General features: G+C 44.1%; 1 protein-coding gene across 1 annotated transcript in view; it reads right to left on the reverse strand.

Moving 5' to 3' along the window:
* LOC147747647 (ferric reductase 1-like) overlaps window positions 1-19,550 on the reverse strand; it is a 400,432-nt gene that overhangs the window by 240,804 nt on the left and 140,078 nt on the right. The window contains exon 5 of the mRNA XM_086954577.1: window positions 12,750-12,841. Within this exon, the coding sequence (XP_086810703.1) occupies window positions 12,750-12,841 (92 nt within the window). The remainder of the gene's footprint in view (window positions 1-12,749; window positions 12,842-19,550) is intronic.

Consider the following 19,550-nt stretch of genomic DNA (forward strand, 5'->3'; position numbering starts at 1 on the left):
CATAGTGGTGGGGCGAAGGGTACTATGATAGAGGTCAGCGACAGAAAGTAGCTAGGTGGGTGGGGGGCTCTGTCATCGACGGGGGTCTCCTCCAGAGCTGTGGCGGAGTACAGGGCGATCTGGAAGCAGATGGACAGTAGGGGTACCTCTGCGGCAGAAGGATACAGTCTAAATACCTCTGCCTGGCACAGTAAGGGTGCCTGAGCCAAGAACCTGGAGCCGAGGGGGTTCCAGGAAACAGCGTCGGCGCCCCGTTAGTCCTTCGGGCGGTCGGGGGGCCTGAACCGACCAGGGGTGTGCCTCATCGCTCCGCCCTGACAGGGGGGGGCGGGAGTATAACGAAATAAAATGGTAATTTACTGCACCGTCAGAGCATCGACTCGCCGTGCAAGATGGCTCCTTAGGCATGCGGGTCAGCGAGGGGCTGCCGCATTGGATCGCCTGTAAGATGACCCACCTTATCAGCTACCTGTTGTACGAATTAAACCTGCAGCAGTGCTTTCCCACAAATAGGTCTCATGAGTTTTCCTTGGTATACAAGTGTTAATGTGCGCAGTGCGGAGCGAGCGCTGGCGGTGTGGGCACTAAGGATATTAGTGGTGATGGGTTTCGTGTTGTAACGCATGTGTGGTAAAGGCATGCGTTACAACAGAATGCGCTATAAACTCATACAACCGTGCAGGACATGTGCCGAGTTCTCACAGGGAATGGTGAAAAACGGCCTATTTAACCCAACCTTTGAATAAAGGAATGAATAGATAAACAGACATAATGGTAACACCAAAAAGGCATCTTGGCACTAACGAAGAACACCAGAAGAGTGAACAATTGGGAAGGAGCTATTTTTAATAACTTGAATCGGACCTCCTTTAGTCAAAAAGATATCGCAGTGCAAAGGCCCTGACTCGTGTGGAACAGTGCAAAGAGCATTTAGAGGAATGTTTAGTGATGCAAGTCCTACGAGCAGAGGCACCTGTGCAGTGTACAACGTTGTGGGCCATATACAAATCTTTAAAAACTATTCTGTGGTCACCAGTAGTCAATCCAATTTACGTCTGGCCTCAGTGACATGGGTACATTTGTGCAATCCATTGGCAGCCTCCTGGCTATATTCCGAATCAGTTGCACTTGCAGTCTGGAAAAACGTTTTGCAGGCAAACCCAAATAACAGGCGTTTGTGTAATCAAACCTGGGAAGAATAGATGCTGCTGCTCCGTGACATGGCACTCGCAAGGAATAACTCCGGGCTTTCCTCATAAGGTTCAATTGATAAGAACCTGCAAATACTACGGAAATTATGTGCGTTTTAAGAGATAACCCTTTATTAAGTTTGAAACCTAGATTTCGGACACTGCTAACAGGAAGAGGTGGGGTCTCCAAGTTCAAAGGCCATAGAATGTCATTCCAAAAAAGGTTCTGGGTCACATATCAGAATTTCAGATTTTTCAACATTTAATTTTAACATAATTATGATAATCAAAAGTAGAGCATTCGAAACAGAAAGGAAGCTAGATTTCTTCAAGATGCCATACAATCAAGACCAAAGAAGCTGATGACATGAATCAAGGGACATGCATATGTTCAACAAAATCTGAGATGATAATAGTAGTAACTGGGTTAAGAGTAGTGCAGCAAGTAGTGGCGCCTCTAAAGTTCACGTCAATCTGAACAGCCAAATTTATCTACGGTGCAAAAAGTGAGAGGATAACCCACAACCTCCAAATCGGACCGTAGACCTAATACATAAGAACAAGGAACTTGTGCACACGTAATTATTTTAAGCAGTATTAATACTGAGAGTATCCCATTAATCACACATTATATGATTCAAACGAGGTTCTTTTTCTCCTTTTTCAGGTTTATTTATTTTCCAGATGCCCAGCCAACACGTGTTTCGTCTGGGAATACCCCACGACTACTTCAGGGCTATCGGACAGATGGCAAGATTATCAAGAAACCTCTCCGCCTGTTCTACTTCCATCCCGGCTGCCAACTCAAGCGTAATTCAAATCCAATGTTAGTCAATGGCAGCGACAAATCAATTCCAAAGGTGGGGGGGGGGCGGGGGATATGCACGAGTGTGGCTCCCTGTGTCCCAGTGTGAGCATAACCTTCCCGCTTTGTGCTTGATATTTCTGCAACTCAAACCTGAGATGATGATGAACCTTGCTGAGGGGCGTGGCTAAGGATTCGATGTGGATGGATGTGTGAGCCTGGAGCTCCGCGCCGACCCCATCAGTTATCCTGTTCGTTAACCGTAATTGACCCCCTGAGCAACCAGTAAAACTACTGCGGGGCCGCGAGGTCCCGCCCACAGAGTCTGCTGGCTGAAGAGGGGTGGAGAGGCACAATGAGGGGTTATGTCTGGCTGTAGGAGCGATCCCTTAGACCCAGAGACAAAGCGGACACCAAAGCCCGGAGAATTCAAGGGGCACGGCGGAGTGCGGCGACCAAGACCTGCTGACTGTATCGGCGGGGCTCTAATCTCACCATCAGAGCGGATGCAGTGAGGTGTCGACCTTGGTGAGCACAGGATGGATGCTGAGGGGGAAAAGTATCTGAATTAAACTGAACACTCGTACCCAGTCAACAGATCAGGGCTTGATCCATCACCGTTTTTTAGCTCACTGCACCATCCCAGCTCAGAACCTGGCTACATGCAAATTAGTCTGTCCCTGGCCCAGTGCATCATGGGAACAGGGCAGACCAAACTACCAAGCCAATTCTTTTACTGGAAAGGAAACAAGCTTCCGGGGACCGGTTTCTGGCATTACAGCCGCCTTCGGCCCGGCTTGCTTGAATCCTGATGGTGCAGTGAGCTAAAAAACTGATTGATCAAGCCCTGATCTGTTGACTGGGTACGAGTGTTCTGTTTAATTCAGATACTCTGTCCATCACCACCCCCTTTTCTAAATCGTTTTGTCCACCAAAAGCGTGGAAGGGTATACTCAGATGTGAGTCCCTTGCTCACTGCACCATCAGGATTCAAGCAAGCCGGGCCGGCGACGGCTGTAATGCCAGAAACCGGTCCCCTGAAGCTTGTTTCCTTTCCAGTATAGGAATTGGCTTGGTAGTTTGAACTGCCCTGTTTCCATGATGCACTGGGCCAGGGACAGACTAATTTGCATGTAGCCAGGTTCTGAGCTGGGATGGTGCAGTGAGCTAAAAAACGGTGATGGATCAAGCCCTGATCTGTTGACTGGGTACGAGTGTTCTGTTTAATTCAGAGACTCTGTCCATCACCACCCCCTTTTCTGAATACTTCTTTATAAGGGCAGAGACCTGCTCCTGCATAAGGCTCGCTCTTCGGGCCCCTACAAAGTGGACAACTGTAATGTGACTCTGTTTCCGGATTACACATTTGATGTGCAACTTCGCGGGGCTTCATTCCTGGAGGTCAAGAAAGCACTCCAAGAAGAGGGTCTCCAATATTCGTTGATGTTTCCGGCGCGTTTGAGGGTGGCTATGGGCAGTAAAACGTATTTTCATGATACACCGGAGGAAGCGTGGACTTGGTTGGAATCTTAGAGCGGGCACAGGTGCAGCGGGACGTGGGAAAATGAGGTAGTGGAAGGGCCACGTCCGTGCCGTTCGAGGCACATCAGAAGACACCAGCTTAACGCTCAAAGACCCACGGAAACTCAAACAGGCAAGGAATGGTTGGCCACGTTGCAGGCTGTCATGGAGATATCCCAGGAGGGAGGAGCAATGGCACGGGTAACGACAGATTCGGAAAAGGGCTCTGGGGGACAGAATCAGATGAGTCGGATGCCGGGAGTGTTCAACTGCGGCATGTGACACCTGGGACATCGGATGAGATTGTTGATGCCTGACACTATGGAGTCGTTTCAAGAGTACTTACGGGGAGGAGGGGGAGTGTTGCATCTTGCCGGTCTCCCAGTTCCCTAAGGGTGTCTACTAGATAATGGTTGGTAGGGTTGACAGGGATGGAATGTTAGAAATACAAGATTTCCGCATATCCCACTGCCTAGCGTGATGCTGGGGCTTAATTATCATTGGGTGTACGGCGTAGACTAAATGATAGCATTGTAGATGGACTGTTTCGGCTCTTGGCCGCCTCCCCTATTATTGTTTGTTTGTGGTTCCTTGGTAGCTGCCAAAGGAGCATTTTGTTTGTTAGCTTGGATGGGTGCTAGATTTTTCTGGCCTGTCCTGGGGTGGGGAAATTTAGGTTGATTGTTGGGCTAGTTTGAACTACCAGTGCATTCATAAGGAGCGGGCAGTTTTCTACGAGATGTACAACACGACATGGGGGGTCCCCTGAGCTAAAATAAAATACATCACCTGGAATGTACGGGGGATACATACGATGATGAGACGCCATAAGGTGCACGCCTATCTAGTGCGCAGGGGGGGGTTCAAATAGCATTCCTCCAAGAAATTCATTTTAGCAGAAGGGTTAGCGTTGAATCATAGGTGGAGGGGGGCAACTTTACACAACGTATTCAGCCTATGCTAGGGGGACACTAATAGGGATTAGAGTGGGGGTCCCATTCCAACCGACGCAACACATGGTAGACCGGAAGGGAGGTTTTTGTTAGTGGCGGGTCGCCTAAATGGGGCAAACATGACTTTGTGTAGTCTATATGCACCTAATGTAGATCAGATAGCCTTCTTTAAGCAACTGTCGGGGGAGTTAGCGCCTTATTTAACTGGCCCGGTACTGATGGGAGGGGATTTTAATTCTATAGTGGACACTGAGATGGATAGGTCACACCCGCCGTTGCCGGAAGCACCTGTACATAGGATCTTAAAGGCCAGGTGAGATTGGCAGACTAGGTGGGGGCTGGTAGATATGTCACGTGCATCCCACTTAGAGGAGGATTATTCCTTTTTTTCTGCCCTCCATGAATTGCATGTGCGGGTAGATGCGATATTATGCACCCCGGACATCCATACAAAAGTGGACCACAGAGAGTACCTCGCGAGAACATTTTCCGACCACAATCCGCTATTGGTAAGAATACATTGTGCCCTGGAGAGATCTGTGGTGCCAACCAGGCGGTTGCGACTGGAGGCGCTAGAGGACCCTACTTTTTGTGAGGAAATTGAGACGGGAATCGCTCAGTATTTTAACGAGAATGAGGGCACAGCCTAAACTTTGTCGCTAGAGTGGAATTCCTTTAAGATGGTAGTAAGGGGCTTGTTTCTCACAAAAATGGTGGGGGTGCGGAAGACACTCTCCAACGATATAGATACTGCAGAGCAACACTTGGTGCGGATGCACGCGGAAAGGACAAGGCAAGCACACTGCTGGCATGCCTAGCGAAGCCGGCCCCTAGAGGCACGCCCATATTGGCCATGAGAACCCCAAGGGGGGGTCAGTATATACTCAACAGGGGGTGAATGGGGTGTTTTTGGAATTACAAACTGAGCTCTATAGGAGCAAAGCAGGGGGTACTGGGAATGATATTGGGGATTTTTTGGCAGACCTAGCTCTCCCACACTTACAAAAAGGAGCATGCAGACCAGCTAGGACAAGAGATCACGATAGGGGAAATTAGGAGCGCTATTAAACACATGGCATGCTATAAAACACCAGGTATAGATGGGCTACCTATAGAATTCTACTCGGTTTATGTTGATAGTCTGGCTCCTAGGCTGTTGGCTGTGTACCAGAAAGCAAAGAAAGTGGGAGTGTTGCCGGCCTCTACTCAGGAGGGTGTTATTATCCCACTTTAAAGCCCGGGAAAGAACCCTCAGATAGGACTGCCTACTGCCCACTATATACTCTTTAGACCGCAGACTACAACATTTTGAGTAGAATCCTTGCGACTCGGCTCCTCCCATATATGGTCCACCCGGAATACAGTTACTAATGTACGACGTCAACTCTGCATTTTGAGAGGCGATCACAGTCATCTGCCTTCTGCGACGGTCCTTTCAGTAGATATTGAGAAGGCCTTCAATAGTTTGGAATGGCCATATTTATTTCAAGTAATGCAAGTGCTGGGTCTGGGGGAGGATTTTGTGGGATGAACAGAGATCCTTTATAGATCGGCGACAGCTCGAGTGCAGACAGAGACAACGGTTTCCTCTTCTTGGTCAATGGGGCAGGGCACACGACAAGGATGCCCTCTTTCACCATTTTTTATTTGCACTGGCCATCGAGCCTTTGGCTACACATGCCAGATTGGGGAGACATTACCTTGGCCTGGATTTATGGGGGGACGGGTAATACATATCGCTTTATGCAGATGACCTGCTCATGTTTCTAGCCAATGTGGAGGGGGGTATGCAAGGGGCAATGGCCCTATTGCGCACATTCGACGAGGCTGCAGGGCTGTGAGTGAACTGGGCAAAGACCTGCCTGTTCCCAGTGGTCCCATCAGGGACAGAGTTCGACCAGGTAGAGGGCATTAGGTATGAACCTCAATGCTGAATTTATCTTGGTGCCAACATCTATCACACGGAGGAGGCCCTGTTGGAGGGCAATATAGGCACGGCTATGCGAGGACTTCAGGGTAGTCTATCATTTTGGGGCCCTTTGCCACTCAGTGGCAGGTCGGATGGCACTTCTGAAGATGGTGGCACTATCCTGGTTACTGTATTATTTCAGGACTCTACCGATATGGGTATCGGGCTCGATATTTAAGCAACTTTGTTTCATGGTGGGAGGATTTCTGTGGGGGAATGGTAGGCGGCGGGTGGCACTTGCTACAATGATGCGCCAGAGGGCGGGAGGTGGATGGGCAGTTCCAGACTTTGAATTATATTACCTGGCAGCTCAACTGCAATGGCTTACCCAGGCAGTGGCTGGATGGATCCCGCAGCATATATTGTCCTTCACCATACTTCAGCAACAGCTGCGCCTTGGGTTGCTTTCTCATGAGGAGCGGACACTGATGTTGTGTTGGAATCGGAGCCATACAACGAGGTAGAATTGCCCGCCCCTATGCCCCGGAAATTCCGTTGGGCATGTGCACCGCCTTTCTACATGGGGGAGATTGAACCGCCCTGGTAGAATGGGAGGAGAGGGGGGTACAGGTAGTAGGAGGAGAGGGGGTACAGGTAGTAGGAGACTTATATGAGGATGGTGCTCTCTTACCCTACCAGACCCTGCAGGATAGATATGGCCTTCCTAGGGGGGATTACTTGTTACAATCGGTCCTGGTATTGGCGATTCAACACCATTGGAAGGAAGGGTTAGTAGAATCAAAGACGTCTATGATATGCCAATATGTGGTGATGGCAGTGGGAACTGCTAAAGCTATTACGTGTCTGTATAGGCGCATGGTGAGCGAAGAAACTCAGCCATTGAGCACTTTGCAAAGGCAATGGGAGGCAGACATCGGTAGGGAAATCCCTGGTCCCAATTAGTGGAAAGAGCGTGGAAGAGTCTGCGAAACGCTAGGTTCCAACTGGTTCATTTTTTTCTCTACATAGGGTGTATTTAACCCCTTCTAAAATCAATAAGTACTTTAATGTGAGCACTGCTCAATGCCTGCACTGTAGCCTGGAGGGGGCAGAATTTCACCATATGATGTGGGGCTGCCCGCAATTAGGAACATAATGGAAAGAGGTAACTGACCTGCTCTGCGAAGTCACAGAAAGAGAGCTAGAAACTGACACAGGGAAGTGCTTACTACATTGGTTTCCACACACTACCAAAACGAAGGTCTTGAGTAAGTTCTTGGACCTAGGATTACTATTAGCTAAAAGGTATATAACAGCGCATTGGAAATCTAAGAACGGGCCCAACATTACAAGGTGGAAGGCGGAATTATTTAAATGGGCAACAAGCGAATGCACAGTGCGACTTCAGAGTGCTAAGTGGACCAACAATGATAAAGCGCTGGAAACTGAGGGCATGGTACATTGCTACAGGCCCCAGAGGCAGACTCGGATAGTGGATTGATACTGGAGGCTGAGACAGGGAATTCCTGAAACATAAGGCTATTGGAGGAACCCCTGATATGACCAGGAATCGCTGTTGCATGAATGAACAGATATAGAGTGGGGATGGAGTACCCAGAAACTGATAGACTCAGTAACATAGTTAACGTTGAGGTGTAATTTCTATTCCGTTAGCTATAGATTGGATGCACCGGTAGCATGGAGCGGGTGAGGGGGGAAGCGGGAGGGGGTAGAATTGTTTAATTATTGTTGTGACACATGTTGAAATGCCAGTGGATTATTATGACTAAGAGGGGCGGACAGTCCTTTATTCGAACGTTGATATAGCACAGGAAGCCCTGCAAGATAGAAGATATGGTGGGTAGAATACACATCAGATAATTGTGAAGAGGCGGCCATGGGAACGATGATCTGTAGGGCAGAGGAAACAAAGGGAGCTGGAACCTATTCATGTTATGTAACATTGTAAAGTGTTTTTTGAAAATTCAATAAAAATATATACTTTTTTAAATGATGAACCTTGAAGAGTCTTGCATCTTATCCTAGCATGAAATGAACAGTGAAGAGATATAACCTAGGCGTAACGCTATATGAAAGAGACAAATGAGTAATATCTTCTTTTTAGAAATTTCATATCAAAACTTTGAAAATCCATTAGCATGAAGTATTTGACAAGCCAATCAAGAGTTATGAGGAGTTATGGGATCAATCACTTAATTACATTTTTTAGGGTGCTCAGAATTAAAAATTAATTGTTTCTCTACGATCCCAGTCTTGAAATCGGTCCCTGAATAATATAAACTGTTGGCTGACACTTCTGCCTTAATTGGTTACAAAATTCCGTATATGAACTGTCCAGGTTAGCGTCTGTAGAGATCCAATCTTAGTGGATTTGTAGAGAGACTTGTTATTGCCACCCTCAAGCAACACAAAGAAGTACATATTCAGGCCCACATTCCTCAATCACATACGGCTTTATGAAACAAGCAGAAAAAACATCATATTGCCTTTTATTGAGGCATTCCATTAAAATATTTCAAAGTCAGTTCTCTGGTTTTCCAGTTGATCATGAGCTCTGCCACTCATCAACAGCCACTTCACATAGTTGTGTTTCCCCTGCACAGACTACAATCTGGAGGGACACAGATGAACTCTCTGTCCTGGCTTGTGGTTAGGGTGCATCCTGTTTGGTAAAGGGTCTCAGTCATTGTCCTATTGGGTGGGCAAGTGCCATGATCCCATTGCTGCCCAAAAGTCAGGTTTTGGGACAGAAATGGGTATTCCTGTGCCCGATGTGCCCGAGTTATGTGAAACTGGTATCTTGACGATTACCCATTAGCCCTGTTATCAGGTCCACTCCTGGTTCCTCTATCACTTTCCCCAGCTTCCCAAGATGAATTGCTTTAAGATGGCTCAGTGACAAAATATCAAGTGCAAAATATCTACTCAAAAAATATAGTAAAAAATCTCAATTTTGAAAAAAATCGACCCCCTATACTTATAATTAAAATTACAAAAAATCTAAAAAATGTATAGGTTTCACTAATTTAGGGTCTGATTATGATGGTGGTGAGACCACCACAGTCAGCCTGTTTGTGGTGGTCCAACCGCCATTGGATCGTGGAGGTCCACCCGCCATATTACAACGGATGGTTGGCGGTCGGAAAGACTGACCTCCACGCATCCGACGGGCCCGTCGGTGCATCGGAGGGACCTGAATCCCTACAACAGTGGCGGTGCCTGCTCAGGTACCGCTGTAGGGATTATAATGTGTCCCTTTCCACCGGCCGCTTCATGGTGGTTAACCCGACATGAAGAGGCGGGCAGAAAGGAACATTTGGGGGTCCCTAGCGGGCCCCCTTCCCACGTTCCCCCTTTCCCTTGGGGGTGCCCCTACATATCTTGCACCATGTGGCAGACATTGTATGGTGAAGTCACATAGTGAAGGGATATGCAAAATGTGTAAATTTTGTACTGCGGCATGTGCTTGCAGCCCGCAGCACACAGCGCAATACAAAATATACACATGCAACCGCCTTGAAGGCGGGCACATCGTAATTCCTGTGGCGGGAACGCCAACATCTCGTTGGGTAGTCCCCTTCCCCACCAGGATGGCGATCGGACGAAAGTCCGACAGCCATCATAATCAGACCCATAGTTGTCTAAAATATTGATTTTAAAATATATGATCTTTTGTTTATGTTGCAAACAATTTGAATAATATAACCTTCCCCTCTTTTCTAGGTGCCTTTGCCCATCTGTGGGTTTAAAACATCTAAAAACATCTAATGTTGAGTAATATGATGTACTGTATATCATTCCAAGATGGCACGCCCTATGATCAGAGTGGTGTTAGTCCTTTGTCGGTTTTCATGATCATTGGAAAACTTTATTAACATGCCGGTGTTTGTATCTGTGTAACACACACTGACGAAGGCAGATCGCCGAAGCGCGTCTGTGTGAGCCCCCTCGCGAATAAAATCTAGCGTGTTTGGCATGTAACCCTCGAGTGCTGTTTGGTCTTCTTTTTGCTATGCGAAGAGGAATTGGAGCGTATATATATATATATATATATATATATATATATATATATATATATATATATATTGCACATCAATTCAATTAAATATTGATACTAGTATAATCAAAATAAAATATATTTAAAACTTTTTGGGAAAAATATAACATTTAAAAAAATGAAATAAGTATTTTTATTTACATATATATCTAATTTAACCTCATCGCTGCTTGAGAGTTCCCCCTGCTGTGCTGGACAGCAATGAAAACGGGTGTGGTCATGAGCACAGGAGCACTGTACTGCATGACGAGCTGAGCTCGTCATGAGCATGAAAGGGGTTAAAAATACTACTAAATTAATACTTTTAATTTATATTCTTTTGTAAAAATGTATTAAATGTTATAAACTAAAAAAATAAATAGATGTCCATATATCCAATACCATAAAATATATATTTTTTAAAACCATTGCCAGTGCAAATAAAAACCTCAAACAAAATAAAAATGTTGAATTGACCCAAAAATAAATACAATATTGAAAATATTTATTTGTACATATTATAATTTTAAATAACCAAAAATATGTTAATATAAATGTAAACAATATAAAGTAAACTACACATTTTAAAAATGAATACATTTACTATTCCCACTACAACTTATAAATAATAGACAAAAGGCCTCCTTACGATGTCGGTGGGACGAACGCCACATCGGTGTTGGTCCTACCGACATCTGAAGCAGCAGTCAGACCACCGCATTACGATGTGATTGGTCCAACCGCAAGGGTTGAAGGACCGAACGCTGCGGATCCATTGGACTCATGTAGCCAGTCGGCCCAGAATGCAATCCCTACAGTAAGGGTGGTGCCTGCTCAGGGACCGCTGTAGGGATTACGATGGCCCTTTACCTCTGCCTTTCTATAGTGGTCTGACCGCCATGGAAAGGCAGACAGAAGGGAGTTTGAGGGGGCCTAGCAAGGCCCCTTTCCCACCATGGCCTCCATTAAAAGGCCTGGGGGTGCATCTGTGGTGCCCCCACAAACATCCATGCACCATGAGGTGGGGTGCCTGGCACACTATTCAGGGATGTTTAGAACCATGCCTTTTAGCATCGGGGTTTGTGCTGCGGCCCTTTTCTGGGCCACAGCACAAGTCTCGATGCAAAGACCAATGATTCTGATTGCCTCCACAGCAGTCGGATCCTAATTTGGTGGTCGGGACCTCCAACTATGTGTCGGCCATTTCCTTTACCGCAATGATGCCGGTCGGATGCTCATCGGACCGGCATTGTAATCAGACCCAAAGTGCCAACCTCAGTATGAAATTTACAAGTCACACTACAGTCAATGCACCATTGGGATGCTGTATGGCTAAAATGTATTAATCCCACTCCACTCTGTACTACAGTAGGGAAAGTGTTGAATTGCGGAGGGGTAACATTTACTTTTCCCACTCCAGTCAGTACAACAGTAAGGAAAGTGTCTCGCCCTGCCAGCAATCCACTGATGTTTTCAGGCAATCTAATTGGTTTGTGGGGTCTGTGGATTGTGGGACATCAGCAACACCACAGAGACCTTTGGCTCGTTAGAGTAGCCCCTGACTGCTAGTTACCATGACTTAAAGGATAATGTGCTCACAACCTATTTAATTTCATTACTGGCTTCAACATTCCCACCTGAAACACGACTTCATCGATCTGGACAGACAACTGAGAGCCAAGTACTAGTATGTTCCAGTTGTGGAGAGTTCAACAATGGGACCCATCCTTCATTTTACACTTTGATATGCTTTAAAGTGGGTGGGAAAATGGGGAAAATTCCCCAGAACTGCATTATGTGTATAGAGAGGCACCTGTTTTATTCCCTTTTCTGTGCGTATTCTTTCTAACTGACTTTCCTTCACTTGTTTGCATATTACAGGAAGTAGAATTTGTTTCAGGTAATCTTGCTGTAGTATTTTCTTGCAAAACTGTAATTTTTATTATTTACTGTGCTAAGTGAGTTGTCCTGCTGTGATCATTCCTTTTGCTGGACTCTGAACTGAAATATTGGACAGTGACCTTGCCCCTTCACCTTGAGGCCCACCCAGATTTACCTCACAGAGGGAGCCTCTGGTTACTGAAACTTCTCTGGAATCACTTTGTCACGCCCATACACCATCATTAAAAATCTTGGGGATGTACCACCATCACAAGACCGATCATATAAATGGAGGACCAGTCAGTTAACCTCAGAGTGACAACCACTTGCACATCAAACTAACCTCCTTCCACTGTCTGGTATATAGAAGAAGCTAGGTTTGTGAAATCCATTAAACCTAATCTCAAAACATATACCGACATTTAATAGTTACCTAAATCGGACATCTCCTTTACCAGAAGCAGCAACCCACACAGCTGTGACTGTGGACTTCTTTGAACTGCTTTTGTGACATACTGCGGAATTCTGCAAAAATAAAAATAAGTCACATAGTATCACAATAAGGAATTTTGTGCAGTTACAGATATGAATACACAGAAAGAAAAATATGTGAAAGCACATTGGCTTCCATATTCATTCCAAATTGATACTACAGTCTAATACCATGTGCATTCCCTTAAGAGAGCAAACGTGTAGGGACTTTGACTCAGTCTCGCCAAAGGCTTTAAGATTTTGCATTCTTAAAGTTAAGGTCACCCACATAACCTCAGGTGACAGAATAGTTTTTAAAGGTGCTTCTACTGGATCAAATGTTGTACTGGCAGTTACCCTCCTGGCATAAACATAAAAACAAATTAATTTATTTAAACAATCTTTATTTCAGTAATATACCATAAAAGAGATACACATTAAAATTTTAAATAAAAAAGCAAACCTTAAAAACAATGACAACATATTTAAGAAGGCGATACAAGAATTCAGTGTGACATTAGGATAACCATAAAATCACACAAGATTCTTACAACGTCTTAAACAAGTTAATAAGCACTCAGATTATAAAATTGGTAAAAATGGCAAAGCCATTTTAGGTAAGGTTTTGTTAATATTCTATTATGTGTTTCTTACTAACCAAGCATGAAACAAATATCTGGACACTGTAAAGACCAGGTGGGGCGTTGTGTCAGCTTGGAAAATCCTGCCAGCTTCCTTGTACCTACTGACACCCAGATTTCGGCAAATTGGAATCAGCCATTTGGCATGCGGATCTTTGTATATGGTCAAAAAAAGAGCAGGTGTGGTATATCCTCTTTCTTCTGACCACACAAGCTACGCTCCAGGTTTATATTATTTAAAGGTCTTGACCAATTGGAAGTAAAACTTTTGAGGGGCAGGTTTCCATGTCTGAGCTGAATGCATAATTTTGTTTGCTAAATTTGGTTCAATATCGGCTAAAAACTTTTAGTAGTAAAAGTTGTCTTTATCATTAAAAGCGAAATACTTAAAGTGCCTTGTGCTCACGTTAAAATAATTTCCCGTTTATAGGTGTGGATTTTTTTTTTTTTTAACTCTTTCAGAGTAATATCGGTAAAATAGCCAGCTGGGTCATTCCAGTTATTACCTAATCATTTGCCTAATAAATCTGTTCTCAACCATTTCTAGGGGTTTCATGTATTATGGCCCCATAGCTCTGTACCGTATAGTGCAACTGCTAGTGCCTGGTACGTAAATAGTTGGAATACTGGTGCTACAAATTTACACAACAAACCTTTGTCCAGTCTAGCTTTTCATCAAGTGTAATCCCTAGATAATCAAAATGACGTACCTGTTCTAAAGAAACACCATCTAAGGTAGGTTTGGAGCAGGTTGAGGGACAAGGGTTAATCAATTTCATTTTCCTAATGTTAGTTTCCAACTCCCTCGAAATACAGAATCTGCTAAAACTATCTAGCATTTTTTGAAAAACCCAATGGGAGACTTTCACAGCAAAAGTGTGTTATCAGCGAACATGAGGGTCGTAACCCTCATGCCTGCTAGATGCGGGGCATCATTTTCACTGCTATTTAAAAAATCTATGAGGTCATTAAAAACCAGGGTAAAAGGTTTGGTGGCCAATACACAACCCTGTCATACACCACAGTTCACTGGATTAGGATAGGTAACTTTACCCAACTTGCCACATCAAATCTGTGCATAGTTCTGGTGCAATTGCTCAATTATGCTACACAAGTAAGTGGGGATGCCCAGTTCTGCAAGGCAATTCCACAACATGGCTTTTGGAACAAGGTCGAATGCAGCTTTTAGGTCAACAAATACTGCATAAAGCCTTCCCTTCTCGAGGGTAATGGTCTTCCAATAGATCATCTGCAGTCTAAAGACCTGATCCACGGTGGAAGTGTTGAGTCGAAACCCCGCTTGAAGAGGGCAAAGGATTTAATTATCTTCAAGCTAGTCTTGGAGCCTGCTCAGTATGACCCTGATAAAAAAGTTTCTGTGCCGTGTCAATTAAACTGATTGGTCGGAAATTGGCAGGGTCCAAGGGACAACCCTAATTATAGATGGGGAGAATCTTGGCCCGGCCCATGACTCGGGTATACTTGCACTCTTTACCACAGTGAAGTATGGGACCACACCTCTATTTCTGATAAAAAAAGGTCTCCTGGGATATTATTGATGCCAGGTGCTTTCCACTGGGCTATCTTTCTAATGGCATCTTCCAGATCCTTACACATTATCGGGGGATAACCTCTGTCATCCCTCTCTGATCCAGCACATAGGGAGATGACTGGAGATTCAGGGGGTATGTTCGCCTTAGGGTTTTGTTGGTATAAATTGGTAAAGTGGGCTATCCATGCCTCTGCTGCTACATCGTTATTAATTTTAGTTGTCCTTTCTCTATACCCAGTGGCAATTAGATTCCACAACAAAGTTTGATTCTTTTCCCTAGAAGCAGCTAAAAGAAGGTTCAAATTCTGGCAGAACCATTTCCTTTTTGCGTCTGCTATAGTTCATTTATATTCAGCTCTTTTTTCCTGAACCTCATCCCTCTTGCAGCTCTTGATAGCAAAAATCAGAGCACTTTTAACTGGACTATACTTTTTATTGAATCAGGATCGTTCACTACTCCTTGGCCCTTGGCTAATTGCGTCTCTGATAAAGTCCTCCTTTGAACTATGAAAGAGGGAGTTCTGCACTTTTTCTGCCCTTTTGTACAGCAGGTTCATCATTGGGTCCTGATTCAATAGTCCTACCTCCGATGCTCTGCACACCTTATTGTATACAGGCCTCCAAGCCCTTCTCAGTCATGATCACCACCTGTCAATGGTTTCTATGTTTATTATTAGAAAGCTATGTTTATTATTAGAAAGCTTACCCCTCTCATCAAAAGGCTGGGAATGGTTTGCATATTTAAATTGTTAGAAAGTTTTAGATTCAACTCAAGTACGTTATGGTCACTATCATGCCTAATAACCATATCTACTAGGAATGGCCACATTTTAACATCTAGAAATAAATAGTCAATAAGACTAGTACTTCCTATTCTATAAAAAATATGAGTTCCCATTCTATCGGATTTACTTCGACCGTTATAGACATGAATCATAGATTTAGAGATAAAGTGTTTAATTGTAATGCCAAAGGGGACCATCTTCTGATGGGGGGGGGGGGATAGTAAGATCAGGGGCTGACCCTATCCTATCTTCCTCTGCCAAAGAATGGTGATTAGCCAGGTCCAGTGGTTCAAACTGGCAGTTTAAGACACCCCCCACAAGTTTTAGTATAGTTGTATGAGTCCTGCTGTTTGGGCTAGCTTATCAATGATAGTGGCTTTAAAACGTTTAACGGTGGGTCGCAAGTATACATTATAGATATTTACTTGAGAGCCGTTAGCTAATTTAATGGTCATGCAAAGAATATCTTCCTCAATTGTCTCGGTCCCAAGTGTGTACCCCAATCCAGGTCATTAGGCCTCCTGAGGGCCTACCCTTCCCACAAGACCTGGCGTTAACAGTGTACATGGCATAGTTAGGTTAACTAATTTCATGACTGTGCCAGGTCACTTGAAAGAGGCAAATATCAAACGTATTCATATATTTGCCCCAGTCAGGATCCCCCAATTTGGAGCCAAGGTCGGAGACATTCCTGGAGAGTATAGTGAATTTTCTTGGGTTCCCCTGCGGATTTCAACTTAGCTCAGGTCCCCTGTGAGTTGCTGTACTTTCCCACCCACTTGTTTAGGGAGCTTAGTGACTGCTGAGGTATTTATGGTGTTAGGTGACGATATCACCCTCAGGGAAAGGTCCAAGTCAAGAAAGGCCCCTACCTGGGATCTTATTACTTTAGAGGTTTCAATGAGTGAACTTTGACGCCAAAACTCGTAAAGGAGATGTACATTAAATCGTTTGGCATCACTTTTTCCTGACTGAGCATCTTTTTCTTTCCCGAGACCTTGGAAATGTTTGCTCTATAACACTGGGTGCCGCCACTAGTGATGATGCTACACCGCCATGGGGTTCAGATATCAAAGTGGCATTGAAGTGTTTTTTTTTTGTTCTGGGAATCAGTGACCTGTCCTTCTTTGATATGTTTTGCATTCAATATCTGACTTTCAGTAATCTCTATAGTCTGAATCAGGCGTGTACACATGACTGGAACTGAAACATGTGAGAACAGGCTGCTCTCTGTTGGAAAAGGTAGAGCACTCTTTGTGGTGTTTGCACAACAAGGGACCGCCATCTTTGGGGATGGAATTGGGTAGCTCCACTACGGGAATAGTAAGAATAGCCTTGCACCGACTTGGAGGTTTGGCAGACTATTTGCGAGAGCTGCGTTAGATGTTTTGACCACCAAGAATTAATAGGCATCAGCACATCTTCTATTCTTCAAGGTTGTAAGGATTGTTCTTTTCTGATATACAGTTTGCCTCCGTGTTGAAACTTATAGGAACTAACTGGCACCGGTGTACATTTCAGGTGCAGTGGCTGTGTGGAACATCTGCTTGGGTGTTATACACAAGGATACCAAGAGGAAACGACGAGCACCAGCACACTAGTCAAAGGCCGGTAAAGCAGGTGATTGCCGCGAGAACGTCAGCACCACCAACAGTTTGGAGGAGCAACAATACACCAACCATAAAGAGCCGAGTGGGAGGACCCAGTGCTGAGAAAAGGATGTGAATGCGGTCAGTCTCCTCTTACTGCAAAGGGTAGCTGGGATTAATGACACAACAACTCTGACCAATTGGATTGAGGTTGTTTTAATCAGATGAGTGGACAGTGTTTTCCATATAAGAATTTAATAGTACAGCTAAACATCATTGAGTGCTTTTTTTCCCTTTCTTCTATGACATTTTGTCAGAAAAAGTTGCATGCAGAGTAATGGTAGCAAGAGAATTGACTAGAATTCAAGCCCCACTCTCTAACCAGGGAGGTCCCTCCACAAAGGACCCTCCACTTTGGGACCAACTGAGAAAATTAGAGAAGCAGTAAAAAAATTAATTTACCTAATGGTACGAAGCGACATCTTTACAGCAGTACATGGATATAGTTCCCAGAGGCCTTCAGATTTATATGATCCTGTCATATGACAATTCCAACCCTAAAATGTTAGCGGAGTGGTCAGAAGATTCAGGCTCATGCTCCAACAGTATGATGCAAATACTGGTCAAATATAAATGGCTGGATAGGGAGACGGCTTTGAAGATTGTTGGAGAGATTAATTAAAGGCTGAATAGTGGATCTGATAAAACAGATTTTGAAATTAAAAAATGAAATGGAAGTACGCTTAGAGAAATTAGAAATGAGTTTAAGCTACGGAAACAAAGAAAATACAGAAGAGGCATGGAGGATTAGGCTACAGGCAGGCTAGTAACCTTTAGTAAGAGTTTCGAGGCAATGCAACAAAAAAGAAACATGAATACTTAAATGGAAATTATGAAGACACCATTTCGGAGAAAAGTTCTGACACTTTGGGAGACAAAGGCACTTCGCATGTCAGTGAATCCACGATTTAAGAAACTAGAATACCCCTTCATGCAAAGGGGTGGAAAGTAAGCCCGCAACAGGGATAAGCAAGAGGATGTGAAAGAAGAAGAGGTTAAGGCAGAGGAGCCGGAGGAAGAGAAAAGCACGTCAGCGGAAGAGAAAGAACAACAACAAAGACCCTATGGGAACGAAAATGGGTCAGACAACAGGAAAATAATAGATGGGGTAGCTTATATTGCAAATAACTTATCTAACAGAACACTGATACATGAGGAACTCGGTGGGTTACATTTTGGATTGTCCTTCTGTCCTGACAGTGATGTTGATTATGTGCAAACACAGATCAACCTTTTTCATTTTATTAGAAAACTAAAATTGTAGAAATTGTACAGAAGTCTAGAACAGATACCTAAAAATGAAGAAGAAAAACACATATCTAACTTTCAAGACGTTCTTACAATTAGTGACATAGGTGCCCAGGTAACACTACATGAATTTGAACAGGGGGTGAGAATATGAGTTTACAAACAGAAGCCATCTTGGAAACAAGGGTATTAAATATGATAAGTATCCCGTTACACAGTTTAGACCCAAATCCCGATTCATGCCACAAACCCCTCATGGTTGTATAGACATGTTTCAAAAATTTGTTGTGAGAGAGCTCAAGAAACTTAGATTTGAGAAAGGGAAGAAAAGGAATAATATTAGCTGGTCCCAAATGAATGCTTCAAACAACTCAGCCTCAGACAAATATACTGTTATCAGACCAGCCGGCAAAGGTCGCAATATTATGATTGTGCCAAAACAGATGTATATCAATGAGGCTATGAGACAATTGATGACAAAGAAAATGATATGAATACCATCAGAGAGACATTCACTGCAAGTATTGTTGATGTATTGAGAGCTGGAAGGACAAAGGGATTATTGAGTTCAAAGAGCTTGCCTTTTTGAAATGTGAATAGCTTCATATTCCAGTGCTCTACATTCTCCCTAAGATATACAAGAACCACAGCAATCCTCCTGGAAGTCCCATAATCTCTTCTCTTCAATAGCTCAAAATGTGTTGAATTCTTTCTGAGACCATTTGTAACAGCCCTTCCTTCAAATATAAAATACACAAGGGATTTTGTCGAAAGAATTGAAGGGGTACCTTGGGAAAATAATTTTCTCCCTATGATCCTCGATGTTACATCACTGTATATGATTATTCAATATCAGGATGGCATTTCTGCCTGTGTACATTTTCTTTG

The sequence above is a fragment of the Lissotriton vulgaris genome, chromosome 1_1 (assembly GCF_964263255.1).
Source record: "Lissotriton vulgaris chromosome 1_1, aLisVul1.2, whole genome shotgun sequence".
NCBI lineage: Eukaryota > Metazoa > Chordata > Amphibia > Caudata > Salamandridae > Lissotriton > Lissotriton vulgaris.